Source organism: Fusarium redolens (genome assembly GCF_020744475.1).
Source record: "Fusarium redolens strain MPI-CAGE-AT-0023 chromosome Unknown BKA55scaffold_7, whole genome shotgun sequence".
NCBI lineage: Eukaryota > Fungi > Ascomycota > Sordariomycetes > Hypocreales > Nectriaceae > Fusarium > Fusarium redolens.
Genome location: NW_025763670.1, coordinates 371361 through 387788, shown reverse-complemented (window position 1 = coordinate 387788; position 16428 = coordinate 371361). Strand labels below are relative to the sequence as shown.

Here is a 16428-nt window from a genome sequence, read left to right as displayed (position 1 = left end):
ACGAACCAGAAAGAGATTCAACTTGTCTCTCTTCGGACGATTAGCCGGTTTTAACCAACAACAGATCATGATCTTGGCAGTGGCTTTTTCTTCTTGGCGCTGAATGAACCAATGGAAATCAATAGATTCGAACTTCCCTTCTTGGAGATCACCGACGGCTTCATAATTTTCCGTTTCTATAAAACTCACGAGTTCCACTGGATGTTCCTCCTACCCAGCAGCTACTTAACCCTTGTCCAAAAGAAACATACATCAAGATTTTATACTTATAGGAGGAACTTGCACTACGTGCACATCTATGTTCAAAATGTCATCCGCGGTTACAACGACGGTCAACGTCATTTCCATGTTCCTTTACGCTATGGAAAGACCAACAGGTTCAGTTATAGACGCCAACCCAACAGCAACAACAATCGGGCTGGAATGTCCAAGCCATCCGAAAATGGATTGTGACCAAGCCTACACGAATACCTTCGTGGTTGGGCCATGGGCCAGTACAGTCGTTCCAGAAGGATTGCCATCCACAGGAACGTTCCAGTGGCTGTTTGAAGTCGAAAGGGAGGCGATATCTTATGAGTGTCTCATGAGCTCCGGCATACGTCAGACTTGTACTGGCCTTCAGATTCCGCTGGGATACACGACGTGGGAAAAAGATCATCATTGGACGCGCCATAGTTGGACTGTGACAGATACGGAGGATATGGTGGATCTCACTCAGATACCGGTCGTCATCACCTCTGGTCAAGAGCATCTGGGGAGTGATTTTCTTGCTACAGCTACAGAAACATCCAGCAAGCCCTCATCCGGAACAATTTCACCAGTCACCCAGATCCTTTTCATTCGCAAGGCAGATGAATATGACATGGCAACTCTAACCGGCTCGGTTATAAGCGCTAACCCTACGGCAACAACAATCGATCTCGGGTGCCCCGTCAAGTCCGATTGCCCATATAAATATAGTAACACCTTTGTCGTCGGACCATGGGCTAGTACTGTTGTTCCAGAAGGCTCAGCATCGACAGGCACGTTTTATTGGTACCTTTCCAATAGTGATACGGGAGACGTCATCTCTGTCAAGTGTCTCATGAGTAGTGGCATGCCTCAGACTTGCACGTCTTCATTTGTACCGCTGGAAACTATGCCTTCGGATATTCAAGAAGGCTTTGAGTATACAGCCACTGCTACTGCGACAAATATGGGTGCAGGGTTCTCGCTGGAAACGCATTTTACGCGTGTGCCAATCGTCATCACTGCTGGTCAGGAGCTACTTGGGTTGGGTACAGAGGCTACAGCAACTTCAACTGATACAGCGTCACCGGAGGAAACGAATGGGGCTGGATCGAGTGCTGCCTGTGTTCTGGGAGTTGTGGCAATAGCTGTGATTGCTTCTCTTATTATAAACTAGTAAGAGACCGTGGCTCAGGATTTATCTCCATCTGTGATTACTGGGGGGTGGCATGTTACAAGATGATTTAGATTGAGAGCATGTATCATAGCGGAATTCCGATTGATCGTGAAGCAGTGAATAAGATCATATTAGCCGGCTTTAACCAACAACCGGAAATTACCAGCCTAGCTTAGTCTTAGCAGCGTTTCTTATTCTTAGTGCTTATAATTGACCAATTAGAATGATGGGTTGACTTTCCATTCTAAGAATTCGCCGATGTCCTTGCGCCTCTTTGTTCCCTTAAAACCTGACCACTCCCACTCAGGACTCTTCATCATCAACATCCCACTGTCGTCAATCGTTATATCACTAAAATGTCATCAGCACTCACAACATCAGTTTTCATACTTCCCTTTGCTGTCTACAAAGAGCGCACGCCCTCAGCCGCAGTCATCGCCGCCGATTCTACAGCAACAACACTGCAGTTATTTTGTCCTGACGAAGTCTCAGCAGAATGCAAGTCATCTGGGTACAACAACACCATCGTAGTAGGACCGTGGGGAGGAAAAACTGTTCCAGCTGGCGCAGCTTCAACTGGCACGTTTCATTGGATGTTAGGTTTGAATGATCTGGGCGGCGTCAGTTCTGTTGAGTGCCTTGTGAGCAGCGGCACGCCTCAGACTTGTACGACTATGCTGCTGCCGAAGGAAACTGGAGAAGACGGAATTACGGAAACCGCTACTGGCTTTGGAAGTATCACGAAGGAGTTTGGGCTGAAGTTTGATACGCTGCCGATCGTCATCACCAAGGGTCAGGACCTGCTTGAAGCGGCATCTCAAGTTACAACGACGAAAGATTCTAGTGCTACCCAAGCTACTGGAAGTGAAACTGAGGTTAGCAGTACCGAAGCTATGGCAACTAGCACTTCAACTGATGTTGCGGCACCAAAGGAAACCAACGGGGCTGGATCAAGTGCTGTCCGTATGTTGGGTGCCATATTTATGGCTGGACTAGCCTCATTCATTGTGCAATTTTGATGGTTATAATAATTTCACGGTTTCTTCATCGAAAATTGCGCCAATACAAATACTTGCCATGTATTTGTTGAAATGAATGTATGTTTATGGTCAAAAGTTGACGTTTTCCACTAGTAAAGTCTGATGTTAAAAATAAAAAAGCAGATCACTTCTAGGCCTTTTGGAAAGGACTTAAGAATCCTTCTCTTTCACTATCGATAAACTCATGTACAGCACTACGTCAGCTGAGCACAGCACAAAACCACCGGATCCTCAGCCCTGTAAGGCAACTTAGAACAGCCACAACTTAAGTTGACTTAACAAGTATAAACTCACCAGAACAATGTCGTCAGGGCAAACTCGGGAATCTCTCGCATTGAGGGGGCGGCAGATGGTGATGCGACAACAGCAGCAGCAGAACATGGCTCCTGGAATGCTACGAATGGCCTTCGCCATGGCCCAGCGCCAATTCAACGAGCTTCAGCGAATGACACCAGAACAGCGACACAATCGTATGGCCACTTCTCACGATGATATTCCCATCAATAAGCCCGGCGATCTGATGTTTTTCGACGGCTATGCTTTCTCACAGCTCGATTTTGTCCAATTGAGCACGGCCTGTGTAGAAGGTGATTTACCTACTGTCGAATCCGTTGTTACCTCTCAAACTCGCACCCCAGCATTCCTTCATGAAGGTCTTGTCAATGCCTTGGGTAGCGGCAACGTTGATGTCGCGCGCTATCTACTCGACTCTGGAGCGCCAATCACAAAAAGAACTCCAACATGGGCTTTGGAAGCTCCAAAAGACCAGCAAATGCCCTTATTCGAACTGTTTCTACAGCACGGGTGGGCTGTCAATACGCCTGGCTTCTACGGGTCTGTCCTGCTCCCGTCCGTTATCCGCGCTGGCAATGATGCTCTCCTTGACTGGTTTCTCGAGAACAGCGTAGATCCGAATCTTGACAAACATGAAAATCGCGACCGTTATGGCGGACCAGAAACAAGCTCCTGCGAGGCGCTCGAGACTGCAGCGGTAATGGGTACTGTCGAAACGGTGCAGATGCTCCTCAACGCTGGGGCTAAGATTGCAAACGGAGCACCGTTGTATAAGCAAGCAAGACCCCACGGCCCGGGACTGGCTGTCGATCAATGGAGACTCTGGGTCGAGGACAGGAGGGTGATAGAGCAAGATTTCTGGAACCCATTCGGTGATACGATGGACCCGCTTGCAGGCCTCATGAAGCGTGAAGACAATCCCAATGCCAAATTCTTGGTGGGAGATGGCTTCACAGATACGACTTCAGCTGGGCCTAGCTCAACTGAAGAAGCTACTACTTCGTCTGCAACTTTTGCATCCGATACCATTACCACCGAGCCTTCAGCCGCCCCTACTACCACCCAGACTACTGAAGCTAGCACTCGTGAGACTTCGGAGTCCTCCACCGCTGAGTCAACTGCTGAGTCAACTGGAGAGACAACCACAACCGAGTTATCTACGACTCTCAGAACCTCGTTCATCACCACCACCTCAGAGGCAACAACAACTACCACCACAGAGTCTACTGAGACCTTCACGGGCCCTTACCCTTTCTTCAATTACGGTGGCCCTAAGGTCGCAACACCTTACTGCGCTTGCAAAACCATAACAGCCGGTCAGACTTTCATGACCAGTGCGCCACTTATCTCCGGCCAGTGCCACTACTATCACACGTACCCTGCCTCTGTTACCTTGGTTCCTACAGAGTCCCTTCCTCCCCCTGAGCCTAAGCCTATCACTGTCACTAGGCAGCGGTGCCATCCTGTCATACCCCGACCGCACGACGAAGGTTGGTATCTATCCCGGCGGAAAGTACACTCATACCGACGGCAAGGGCACTCCCTCGACGATCCGACCTGCAACACCCAAGGCAACCGGCACCGATGACTTTGACAAGGAATCGTGCTATGACCTTCAAGACTCCTGCGACCGAGCTACCAGTCGCTACAAGGATGACTTCCGATATACTAAAGTAGCCATCTATGGCGCTGTTGAGAAGCTTGTCTTCCCTCAGGTTTTTGGTTCGGGTGATGGCTGCGGAATCATAATAAGCTGTAAGGACTGGAGTAAGGGTGGCATGGCTGGCAAGCAGGTTAAGGATGCGTACGCAGAGCTCAAGAAGGACACGAAGCGCGGAACGATATATATGGATAACTCTTATGCTGTTGTTGCTCAGTATTGCGACGACTGCTGTGACGAACACCAGGAGACGGACTGAGGATAGCTTTAGGCAGTGGCCATAAGTTTTAGAATAAATCTTTTAGGACTACATCATCATAACATTCTTATAACATCTTATAGACTTTACCTAACCCAGGTCTACTTGCCTAAGACCCTAAGTTCATGATAATATCTTCATAAGCTTATATAGACTTTATTAAATACATACCGTTATTCTTAAGTTTAGGACCGAAGATACGCTTATTTTTCAGCCTGATATATCTGTTAATTGATGATGTCAATCTCTGCCTCGTAATGCTGTCGTGTCGTGTCGCATGAGCTGAATGCAGGGTCTTTTAAGGCTGTGCTAGATCAGGGGGCTACGGAATCCCAACATGAGTGGCGGTGTAGTCCAAGCGCTCGAACGGTGTATCCCATTGGCCGTACTTGGTTCACACAGCCACTAGAGCCCGCTTTTTAGCGCTGAACGCGTGTCAGAGACGAGAAACCTTAATTCTAAATATTCCTCGTTATCGTTTAAAAGTCAATCTCTACCCCTAAATACGCGTCTTCTTAACCTTGATCCTAATCTCAAAAAATTTCAACGCCAAAAACCTAAAACTTCACAACTCAAAATCTATCCCTAAGCAATTACCTGTTCAAATATTCATAACACAACTTCTCAGTCCTTCAAATGTGCTTATTCAATCTCTTCTCAAAAGACAAAGACGAAAAGGACGACCTACCGCCTCCACGTCCAACAAGTCTTGGGCGCAGAACACCAGAAGCTACATCTAGACTCCAAGGAAGCAAATTCGATGGCAGTCCAAGACCGTCAGGAGATAAAGACAAGTACGGCTACGGAGTTGGCTACAGCTCTGGTAATGGATCGTTAAGCGTCGGTGGACCGCATGGCGGACTGTACGGCGGTGTCAACGGTGGTGTCTATTCTGGTGTTAGTGGAGGACCAAATGGAGGTGTTAATGGAGGAGTTTATGGTGGTGTTTCGGGGACGACGCATGGTGGAGGATTGGCGCCTGCTGGAGGGTATGGGAGTTCGCCTGGAGGAGGACATGGATACCTGTGATTAAAGGGAAGCTGGTTGACGACTTGCCATTGTTATTGGTTAGTTTTAAGCGCTGGAGTTTTACCATGATACCTCGAACAAAGATGAGGCTTTGCCGCCTCAGATTCGGAGCTCTTATAATCGGATCTAAACATGACCCTCAAAAACAAACCTTCGTCGCAAGTGGGCTCTTGAATTCACCCAGTTCTCATTATGCCAGATACGGTAACAGCCCTAATACTCTGATGTCCTCCGTCTCAATTTGGACATGAGCTTTGACCTTGACCTTTGACAGAACCCTTCTCAAAACGAGTGACGGAACTGCCCAAGTCGTTGTCTGCCTTGAAAACAGCTGATGTGGCAGCCCAAGCCTCCATTGTGTCATTCATATGGATTTTTCAATTAGACTCATAGATTGAATTGAAGAAAATCTGATTGAGTAGTGATTAAACCTGACCCTTATCGACTAACGCGCATCTTTTCTAACGTCTTGATCCCAAAAGACAACGCACTGATTGGCCCAACCTTATCGCTTGTTGCATAATTTCTCATTTTGCAAGTCGTTCGACCAGTCTTTGTTGAATGACTTGACGAAACTCTTTGATGTTGATGAGATAGAGGCGTGAAAGGAATGCAGTAAATCAACTTGGAACTTCAGGCACATTTGTGAACACTGCAGAACAGCATAAGCGAGACTTCTCATTCACCGCGATTTGAGCATAGTTTGTTCACATGAGATCTAATGATTAGTCATTATGAGCGTTCCGAACAATCGATTGTTTGTCATCCCAGGTGAATATTACCTGTCTGAGAAAGAAGTAATTCAATGATTCAATACTCATTAATCTTTGGTTAGCTTGGGAGATTTACATACATTTTAGCCAACGTCGAAAGAGCAACTTCGCTGCCACTGTTCAAAGTTGGAGAGTAAATACCTTTCTCCCTCCCTAACCTCTACTGAGGTGCTTTCCTTCTCATAAGCACCCGACGGTCCGGTATCTCTTTTGATCTTCTGCCCTTTTCTCTCTCGCAAACCAATAATGCTCCCTGGGAGTCTCAGCACTTATCTTGTATTTTCTTACCAGTACCCAACACCCTAGTGCCTCGATCTTCCAGTCAGACTAGCTGCATCGTCCTTGATCATTTTCGTCTATTTAACACGATTTTTCTACATCAATATGGACTGGGAAGAGTTCCAGGACTGGCTTGGGTGCCAAATGGAGGTGATTGCGGCTCCTCTGGAAAAGAGCAAGTGGACTCTCGACGATATCTACATGAGCCATGGCGATAGGCTTAGACATGTGGCCATGTCTAACGATGAACATGCCGCATTCGTGGAGTGGCGAGCGTCTCAGAAAGAGCAGAGAAGGTTTTCGTCCTGTTCATTCCTTCTGGAACCACTGATTGCGACTCTTATTTGCTCTCTGATCTTCAACATTGCACTTCCATGAACTTCGTCGAGTGTATTCATGGTCTAGTCAACTAAGACTAGGGACTCGATGGGTGAGATGAATAATATTCTGAAATACAGGGAGCAGGGGGATTTGGACATCAACTGAATATTACTTTCAGACATGTTGGTGGGAACTATGATTGCAACTACATTACTACTGGATTTTGCTTGTTGTATGGGTAATGAATGAAAAGTGATCTCACAATAGCCCTGTCTGTGCTGTACTTGCGGGATCCCGTCTCTGAATCATTAAATGAAGGAAGGAGATGGTGCTATTCTCTGAAGTAGATCAAGCATTGTTCTTGTTACTACTAGTTAGTATTCATTTCACTTATATGTTTTAGTCTGATATTAAATCTTAACCTCAAGCCTATTGATGCCTAAGTCCTAGCTGGAACAGTTCTCAGTTCTGCTTCAGATCAATTAATGATATATACCGGAGTTTTTTATTGACACAGACAATCTCTAATTAGTGGTAGAGGGCAATTAGTCAGTTTGATTCCCTCTTTTTATCGCACACTGGGGCTTCCAAAAGTCAATCAAAGGCTTACATGTTCATATACTAAGTTCCATAATGGTACGATGAATGTAATTAATAAAGACCGTTCAAGGTTAAAATTCCGGAATTGCTCTGGTCCACTGATTACTCAGGACGATCACGTGTGGATACTACCGGGGTCTAGATCAAAACAGCGACGACTTTACAAGACCCCGAACCTCCCGCATTTTACTCTTGGCGACTAACAAATCCCCCAGGTCCACCTCTAACGATACAAAGATAACCGAAATGGAGGTTCCAGCTGAAAAGGCGCAGCAGCATCAGGTTGCATGCTTCAGCTGCCGTGCATCGAGGCAGAAATGCGATCGCCAGGATCCTTGGTAAGTCGGTCTAGCCAGTATCATATTCACGCGAGACTGACTGACACAATAATGTTAGCTCTCGCTGCGCTTCTCATGATCGCATTTGTAAATATCCAGCTCGTTCGAACCGGGGTCGTAAGCATGGTAGTACAAAGTAAGATCATAGCTCACGCCTGAGGCAATTCTAACGCATCAAAGCAAACCAGATAGTTTAGAAAAGCTCCTCGCTCGTATCGATGAAAGCGGTGCTCGAGAGGAAGTCCTTACAGCTCTTCTGGGACAAACTCTCCCCAGTCCAAATACTACTGTTTCTATAAGAGGAACCCCGTGGACACATGGACAGGGGACTGATTCAGCGCCTGAGCATGGCCACGATACTAGTCAATCGTCACGCTCTGTCACTTATCGACGTTCGGTCAGTTATGATGAGAGTGATGATGCGGATGGATTGGTATCACCTATAACTATGGTCACCGCTGCTATCTCGATGAATTCCTCTGAGGCTTGTGACAGACTTAGGTCTCAGATGCCGATGCAGCCGGGTATGCGTGAAGCTATCATGGCACCGATAAAAGAACGACTAGCCTTGTATTTTGGTAGGTGAGAGCATGTGTCTTCCTTTCTATTATCTAACTCGTATCAGCTTCACATAGAGCCCAGCAGAAAGACTGGGAGATTCTAGCAACTCAAGCAGTTGACTCTCCCTTCAAGCTAGAGAGAGGCACTTGCGATCCACTTGCTTCAAGGTTGATCGACGATAACGACGCTTCACTGTACTTCCAACTGTAGGTCAATCAATCTCGAGTGCTCTCGCCATAGTGCTGACATTTACAACTAGATTCTTCCAGATTCGCCATCCTCTGATCGGCCTTCTAGACGCCACATTACATACCCGCGAATATGTCTACGGATGCTCATTCACCTTGTTCTCTGTCATCTGCGCTCTCGGGTGTGCTGTTTCAGCGCGTCCCCGTGATCGAGCTATCTATCCAGTTCTGTCATCCTTAGCCAGCGGTAATATCAGATGGTGTATCGCCGCGTCGGTGAAATCCCTTTCAACCATCCAAGCCATCATCACTTTCCATTACTGGGCTCCCCTCGCCCCAAGGCAAGCAGATGATCCGTACTGGCTATCACTAAGCCATGTGAGTATCGCCCACATTATTCCATGCTCCCAGACGCGTGCTGACTTCCCCGCGGGCTGTTCAGCTGGCCAAGGAGATGGGTATTAACAGATCAGACATTGTGAAAGAATACGTCAACGCAGAATTTCCAAATGCTTCACCAGAGTTGACCGAGAGATACACCAGAAACTACGAAAGAACATGGCTGTACACTTTTATCGCAGATAAAGGCTTTGGAGCCTTGAATGGACGCTTGCAGTGTATGAGCTGGAAGGCGGTACCTCGTACCGCAGTAGATTGGTGGAAATCACCTATGGCAGAACCAACAGACCGTATCATCAGTGGAGTGATTGAGATTAGGGGGCTATTGGTAAGTTCAATAACGATGTGACCGATATTTAGCTGACAATCTTTGTCACAGCTCCAAGCTATGGAGAAACGGAGACATATAGTCTCGACGCCAGCTTCAATCCTAGAATGGCACAAAGAAGCTTGCGATCGCCTGACCCGCGTCCGCAACGAACGCTGTCAACCCGATGACCTGCCATCTTCAAGATGTCTCCCAATACTGGCTTTTTACATGGATCATAGTATTCTGGTGTTCAACGCCCAGGCTTTACGAGATTTGACTGCCTCTGAAGAGAGCGCAGCGGCATCAGCACTTTTGATCATTCAGAGAAAAAACATTGAAGTCGCCGGTCGTATCTTTGACCATTTAGTCACAGACAAAGTAATGAACGACGTCTCAGTTGGTTTTCAGAATAACCAGTTCATTATGATCTGTCATGCCATGACCGAGATACTACGGGTAAGCTACTCCTATCTCAGGATTTTAATCTTCACTAACCTGGTACCCAGGCTGTAAAGAAAGGCGGCATCACAGCAGAAGAAACTGCCGCCGCTGCAGAAAAAGTCATCAGTGTTATTCCATTCTTTGACCGTGTGGTACAACACCTCCCCGCGACATCGTCAGCACATTTATACTTTGATCTTGCTCGTTTTTTTGCATGCCAGATTGACTCTCTAATTGCGGCACCTGATCCACAAGCTATGCGAGAAACGATTGATCAAGGGATGTTTACGGATGAGTGGTTCAAATCTGTGGATTCGGGTGTGCCAGATGTTGCGACGTTTATAGATATGGGATATTTGGGGATGGATCAGTCAATGATGGATGCAAATGGATTCTTCGATTTTAATGACTTCAATGGGATGGCATAAAGGTTTGACGGCATCGGTATTGGGGGTCAGGCGTGGGTATTTTGTGGTCAGCTATACTATATCGAATTGAAGGCACTTCAAAGTCCAACGCCTCAGTTTCAGATCTTGTTCATCTTCTCCTGGTGCTGAAGCAGTACACCTTGTTTTCTCGCCAGCCAAGCTTCTAATCTTCCACCGCCTTACTCCAAGTACGCAAAAGGCTGCTGCAATGTACATAAACCCAGTAAAAAGCTGTGCACCCAAGTAACTCCCTGTTCCTGTATAAATCTCCAAAGCAATAGGCGCACTAAACGTCGATGGAACAGCCATAGCAACCCAAAGACAGCTCAGCGCCGAGGCTAGGTTCTCGAGACCCATGACCTCCACGAGGACAGGTGATATGTTTACCCAAAAGACGCCAGCTGATAAACCCCCAACAAGTGCAAACGTCAGGAGTACGCCAAATGACTTTGCGTTGATCCATATCGCGAAGGTTAAGATTCCGGTGATGAAAGACATGATGAAGGTGAGGTTGATTCTACCGAATCGATCGCTTAACCATCCGATGCATGGACGGCCGATAGCTTGGCCGAACATGAAGAATGCTGGGATCGTCGATGCTTGCGATGATGATAGTCCAATGACATTTGCGTAGTTCGCAAGCGTGAAAATGAGGACGAAATAGCCTAGCATACTGAAGGCGCCGTAGCTCAAGGCGAGAAGATACTCCGGTCTGTGCAGAAGAGTCGTGTCGAAAGCAAGTCTCGTTGCTTGTGAGTTATATTGAGTTCGTATAAGAAGGGTGCAAGTGGTATTCGCCACCGCCGATACGATGGCAAGAATCCGATAAGCCCATTCTAATCCCATGTTGCGAATAATAGCCCCGGTAGCAAGCGAGTACGTCAAGCCTCCAAGACCAGCGCCAGCAATGGCAATACCATTGGCTAAAGCCCGTCGTCTCGTGAACCACTGCGATATAATTCCATAGGATGGCAGAAACAGCAATCCCATTCCAATTCCAAAGAGTGCTCCTTGAGAAAGAAACAATTGCCATATTTCAGTTGACAAGCTTGCACAGACAAGACTAACAGACTGTACTGTAGCCCCAATAAGCATCGTCGGTCTTGTACCGAGTTCTCTAGCCATGATAGTAGCGAATGGTGAGATGAGCATCATAACGCCTACGCTGAGAGATCCAGCGATGGCGTACATAAGTGGAGTTGTACCGGGGAATGTATTCTCTTGGACGAAATGGGCGAGAAAGACTGAATATGCTGCGTTGATACCCCATGAATGACCGTTGACGATGGCCACTGAAGTTGTGACGATCCAACCATATCCTCCATCTGGGGCTTTTTCGGAAGTCGGCGAAATCTCTTGCGTTTCCAAATCCGGCTGCGTTGGGGTGTCTTTGTCGTTCATGTTGGAGATCGATATGTTTGGACCAGAGCCCAACTTCGACTAGACTTTCAGACTATATATTATCTGATAGACTGAGAATTGGAGACAGCCAACCTTATGTTGATAGATATGGCCACAAACTCGGACCATCGGAAGACTCTGAAAGCAGACCATTATAAGCTCATATCTTGCATTAGCGTTGCCAAGACCGTAGTTCTTTTCCGCCCTAGCTAACCGAAGACTCGGGTCCTTGACATAAAAGGCCCGATACTAACCAATATTTCCTCGGAACTATATAAATCATTTATCGATCACTCTTCATGTGCCAAGTGCTGCATTGATCGGTTGAAGTAGATCAAAAGCATCGATTGTATTTCAGGCCACTGGTACTCTACATATATATGATGTGACTGATCCGATGACTATATCTCATACCCACCTCATGCTGTCCTGAAATGAAATCCACCGTTGGAGCTTCTCGATTGCCTCTTCCAGAAGTGGAATAACTCCAGCTTGATCATAGTGCAAAATATACTTCCCCCTCTCCATATTCTCCTCAGAAAGTCCCTCCCTAGCTGCTTTGAGTGCGGTCTCAAAGTCACCGACGCCAAATCGCCGGAGACCTCGACGCTTCTCGCCTGCGAGCACAACTCTCACACATGTTTTAAGACCCCAACGTGATGCAGTCTCTAAAAGCTTAGGCAACGCAGTTTGAGAATCCATTCCGATCTTTTCCCATACCCACGTCTTTGAATACAAGTATTTCACAGTCTCCAGGCTTCCAGAGTCAAGCGCTGAAAGCACCGCTGCGTGTAAGCGCTCAAGGCCCCAATTCCTCGATCCAGCCAATAACTGCACATATTCCAGGCCACCGAGATCTGAGGATGCTACTGACAATGGACAATCGTATCGCTCATAACCCGTCTTGATAGTTTCTTGCAGCGCGCTGGTAGACCACCATGGCTCGTTCATCTGATCTTTCTGTTGGAGCTGAGTTATAACAGGGCCTTGCGTAACATCGAGCAAAAACAGGATCGTAGCCATCGCACTTTCGTTTCGGGCCAGAGAGAAGACTGCCCAGAAAATCTCATCGGTTCCTTTACCAAAAGCTTTCATATTATCGCTCAGGTGTTGCTCTGAAATCCACAAGTCTTCGACCAACCCATGACAGTCTGTTTCGATAGCCCATCGGAGAAGTTGTTTTCGGACATGGAGATCAGAGGCCCCAAGGTCGTATTTATCCACCAAGGTCAATGCTAAGACATACAGTGCGGCTAGGGACTTTCGTGGCTTCTCCATATTGTCCAAGTTGAGGCTGGCCAAGGTTTTCATGTCGAGAGGTATTTGAGGTTCATCGAGACGTCTTCCTATTGGCGGGCCCAGTTCAACATTCCCGAAACGATGATAAAAAGGATGATAGCAAGTATCATCCTTCCCAGCACTTCGAGCGAGTAACATATCGATTGCAGTTCGGTACGCATTGTCTGTGTCGTTGTTGAATTCCTCCAATCTTTTGCACATCATCTCGGCTCTAGACCTGATCTCAGATGTGGTAAACATCAATGAATTGTTGCTTTTCCATCTCAATTCAGATCGGTAAAGTTCACACAAGCTCTGCTGAGCAAGAGCTCGAACGGATTTCGATCCAGATGCGACTAGTCGTTGAATCAAAAGCTCACTTTCTTCAAACTTGGTTTGTCGCTTGAGAGAATTTGATTTTGAGATCAGTCGAAGGTGCAATGGCGGACCAGATCGTTGAAACGCTGAATCCTGGTAGAGACCTGAAACTATAGACATGACAGCTTCATCGCGAGTTGCCAAACGTTCCAAAACAAGTATCTCTATCAGACCCTCAATGAAGGAAGTTTGGGGGCCTGTTTTTCCGGCGAGGTCAGGATATAGTATATCGACAAGACCACTTTCCAACGTCAAGGCCAAGCTTTTCATAAAAAGACTAAAAATATCCTGGGCCATTAGATTCAGTACTGACGATCTGGAGTCTACAGATAGCACATCTGCTTGTATCTTCCCCGACACCGAATTCATGTGTTTCAGAGGCTGTAGCAGCATTATGGCAGGGACGGACAAGTCAGTCAACTCTTCCAAGGGCATCCCTAACTTCTCCATGTGCGGCCGTGTTCCCCAGCGATGTAGTAGAATAGTCAAGGTGTCATTTGTGCTTGGGTTGATGGGAAAGGGCTTGATGCCCGTCGGCAACTTTCTCTGTTGTTGGGAGCTCCATTTCTGAAACGACCATAACCACAGCCCCAGAACGGCTTCCAAGTGATGCTCGTCAATATTCCAGTCATCTCCAAGGTCTGGTCGGAACATGTGAAAGCAAAAGAGCTGAGTGCTTGACATATGGCTGTCCATGGGCCAATTTTGAGAGTGACAGGCCGCTGACCACACAATTGACTTGATATTCGGAGATTCTTGGCCGAAAAAGGAACCCGATGTCAAAAGTCTCCCCGCTCTTTGAAGTGACCCTTTAAGCCGTGCTGCCATGTCTCTGATCTCGCCATCCCATACTTGGTAGGGTGGCTGGTTGGTCAAGAATGCCAAGCGGGATCGAATACGCAGCAGCCTCACTGCTGACTGCGGTAACTTGGGCTCAGAGTCACCCCCGTTCGAGATCCCAAGAACATCCGAACTGCTTATTCTTCTGAGTTCTTCCAAGATACTTTCTGCATCAGTGCTCAGCCAATATGAAGAATCTCTGCTCTCCATCCATTCAATCGTGTTTCGCGAATTGATGCGCGAACGACCACTATAGTCACGCATCAGGAAGATATTATTCGACGTTGAATTCCAATACATTTTATCGAAGATATGTCCATCTCGTTCGACTGTCTGTTGGCCTTCTTCCTCTTTATCGATTCGTCGGCCGTCAATGAACCAAAATTCTGCTACTGGTAATCAACCATTAGCCAAACTCTCTTTTAGTAGTAGTAATTCTACCTTTATCGTCCGAAATCCCTCGGTCGAAGTTGTTCGCAAGCTCCATTGCTTGCCAATCAAGCTCGTGCCCCTTAACATCCTCCGCAAAAAGCTGATTTCTTGGAGGGGTGCTGTAACTTCGAAGGCATCCACGAATAATTGACATGATGATGGTGATAACGAACTGGTACAGAGAAACCGTTCCATGGACTCCTCTGAGCCCAACAAACTGAATTACCCAACCTACAACCGATAGCATGACAGCACACCAGACACGCCATTGAAAGTCTGATGTATTCTGCACCGTCTTCCAGGATGTGATGTAGTCAATCTTTGGTTGGTTGTAGGCAAAGCCTTCAAACTCTTGGTCACCAATTCGCTGTCCAGCAGGTTGTAACCAGAACATTCGAGGTTTTGTCGAGCCGCGGAAGACGAACCTGCGCTCGGTGGAAATACGGTCGATGACCTCTGCAGACATTGCCATCCCAGTCACAATAAAGGCCGTCCCAGCTACAGTCAGGATAAACCATGATGGATTGCTAGGGACTCTGGCGTTATCGTAGAAGCTCGCTTTATACCTCGTAGCCCAAGTCGCATAGCCGAAAAAGCTGGCCTGTAGTAATATTCCGAATATGGCTGCAGCCCACAAACCCATGACTGCTCTTGATGACCTCGGCCTTCCTATGTTCAATGCCAGATTTGGGTATGGTGCAAAGCTCCTATCGATCTCGGCTTGTTCGCCTATCTTCGTGTCCATTCCTCGGGCCAGCACCGGGTTTGTGGCTTGGCCGTGACCATCGTGGGAAGTACCTCCCTCAACGTCAGGCTCACCGTTTGCTCCTACGTGCTTCCCACCATTGACTGGGCTCTCGTGGCCTCGTGTCGATTTGGAAAGAAATGAAAGCCTCAAGAATTGAGAAGAAGAGATCCTTTCCCATCGTCCAGCCGGATTACTCGTCTGTTTGGGCTCTGTAGGCTTGAACTTCTCGAAGACCTCCCTTGTCGATTCAATACCGCACTTGGCAGGTATCTCATCGCCAGAGTGGTCGATGGTTGGAAGATAGTCACTTGGGTTGCTAGGCTTGTTATACATGAACTCAAGTATCCTCGGCCGTCCAAAAACCCTGCAAATTCCTCCATTCGACCAAAGTTCACAGACGTCTCCGCTCGTCGAGGAGCAGAGCTCAACCTCTGGCAATCCATGAGGCTCGCGTGCCCTTCCAATGATAGATTTTAGGAATGTGCTGTTCGCGACCCTAATGCACGATACGACAGCTGTAATTATTCCAAGAGGGCCAACTGCGAAGATGATGACATCTAGAATCGTGGTTGACTCGCTAAGAAATTGTTTGGTGACTTGTTCACCAAAGAGAGCGATCACGGGCGCAAGATCCGTTGCGAAATTATTGGCAAAATCGTCCCAAAAGTCGGTCTCATTGTTGGCACCAAATATTGCCATCACCGAGGATGGCATAAGGAAAAGAACTGGCAACAGACCGAGGAGTTTCATGGCTTCTGATGTTAGATTGGGTAAAGGCTATCGCGACATGAACAGCGATTGAAGCCGATGAGGGCTGGGAGGGGAGAGTGCGCACTACTTCAATTTCGGACTGTTCGTCCTATACATGCTGAGATCCAACGTTGCTTTTTTTAGCCATCAGCAGCAATTGGCTAAGGTACCTAGGTAGGTATCCTTGCGATATGCTGAGGACGCTTAAGTCCCTGATTTTGTTTTCAGCTCAACGCCATGTTTTGGGCCAAGGCCAGTTTCGTGGGGGCTTGTGTG

The 16428-nt window shown here is 47.3% G+C and overlaps 7 protein-coding genes across 7 annotated transcripts; 5 read left to right on the top strand and 2 right to left on the bottom strand.

The window, feature by feature from the left end:
- Nucleotides 1–307: 307 nt before the first annotated feature.
- BKA55DRAFT_593278 (uncharacterized protein) lies at nucleotides 308–1405 on the top strand (the record flags this gene model as incomplete). Its single annotated transcript, XM_046195529.1, has 1 exon — nucleotides 308–1405. One exon carries the CDS (start codon nucleotides 308–310, stop codon nucleotides 1403–1405), a length of 1098 nt encoding a protein of 365 aa, XP_046049832.1.
- Nucleotides 1406–1696: 291 nt separating this feature from the next.
- BKA55DRAFT_565958 (uncharacterized protein) lies at nucleotides 1697–2567 on the top strand. Its single transcript, XM_046192563.1, has one exon. It carries the CDS (start codon nucleotides 1762–1764, stop codon nucleotides 2422–2424), a length of 663 nt encoding a protein of 220 aa, XP_046049831.1. The 5' UTR covers nucleotides 1697–1761; the 3' UTR covers nucleotides 2425–2567.
- A 428-nt stretch (nucleotides 2568–2995) lies between these two features.
- On the top strand, nucleotides 2996–3538 carry BKA55DRAFT_477584 (uncharacterized protein; the record flags this gene model as incomplete). Its single annotated transcript, XM_046186178.1, has 1 exon — nucleotides 2996–3538. A coding segment is annotated over one exon (543 nt), but the record flags the coding sequence as incomplete, so codon positions are not given.
- A 1597-nt stretch (nucleotides 3539–5135) lies between these two features.
- On the top strand, nucleotides 5136–5869 carry BKA55DRAFT_565955 (uncharacterized protein). The gene has a single exon (XM_046192562.1). It carries the CDS (start codon nucleotides 5295–5297, stop codon nucleotides 5685–5687), a length of 393 nt encoding a protein of 130 aa, XP_046049829.1. The 5' UTR covers nucleotides 5136–5294; the 3' UTR covers nucleotides 5688–5869.
- Nucleotides 5870–7859: 1990 nt separating this feature from the next.
- On the top strand, nucleotides 7860–10414 carry BKA55DRAFT_613045 (uncharacterized protein). Its single transcript, XM_046196673.1, has 8 exons — nucleotides 7860–7998; nucleotides 8057–8134; nucleotides 8179–8576; nucleotides 8624–8765; nucleotides 8819–9125; nucleotides 9181–9474; nucleotides 9526–9912; nucleotides 9963–10414. Exons 1-8 carry the CDS (start codon nucleotides 7907–7909, stop codon nucleotides 10323–10325), a joined length of 2061 nt encoding a protein of 686 aa, XP_046049828.1. The 5' UTR covers nucleotides 7860–7906; the 3' UTR covers nucleotides 10326–10414.
- BKA55DRAFT_641939 (major facilitator superfamily domain-containing protein) lies at nucleotides 10377–11832 on the bottom strand (the record flags this gene model as incomplete). Its single annotated transcript, XM_046197143.1, has 2 exons — nucleotides 11385–11832; nucleotides 10377–11273 (listed from the first exon to the last, which is right to left on the bottom strand). Exons 1-2 carry the CDS (start codon nucleotides 11724–11726, stop codon nucleotides 10377–10379), a joined length of 1239 nt encoding a protein of 412 aa, XP_046049827.1. The 5' UTR covers nucleotides 11727–11832.
- Nucleotides 11833–12069: 237 nt separating this feature from the next.
- Nucleotides 12070–16216, bottom strand: BKA55DRAFT_565951 (uncharacterized protein). The gene is made up of 2 exons (XM_046192561.1): nucleotides 14664–16216; nucleotides 12070–14614 (listed from the first exon to the last, which is right to left on the bottom strand). The coding sequence occupies exons 1-2, from the start codon at nucleotides 16150–16152 to the stop codon at nucleotides 12135–12137; spliced, it is 3969 nt and encodes a 1322-aa protein (XP_046049826.1). The 5' UTR covers nucleotides 16153–16216; the 3' UTR covers nucleotides 12070–12134.
- Nucleotides 16217–16428: the final 212 nt, after the last annotated feature.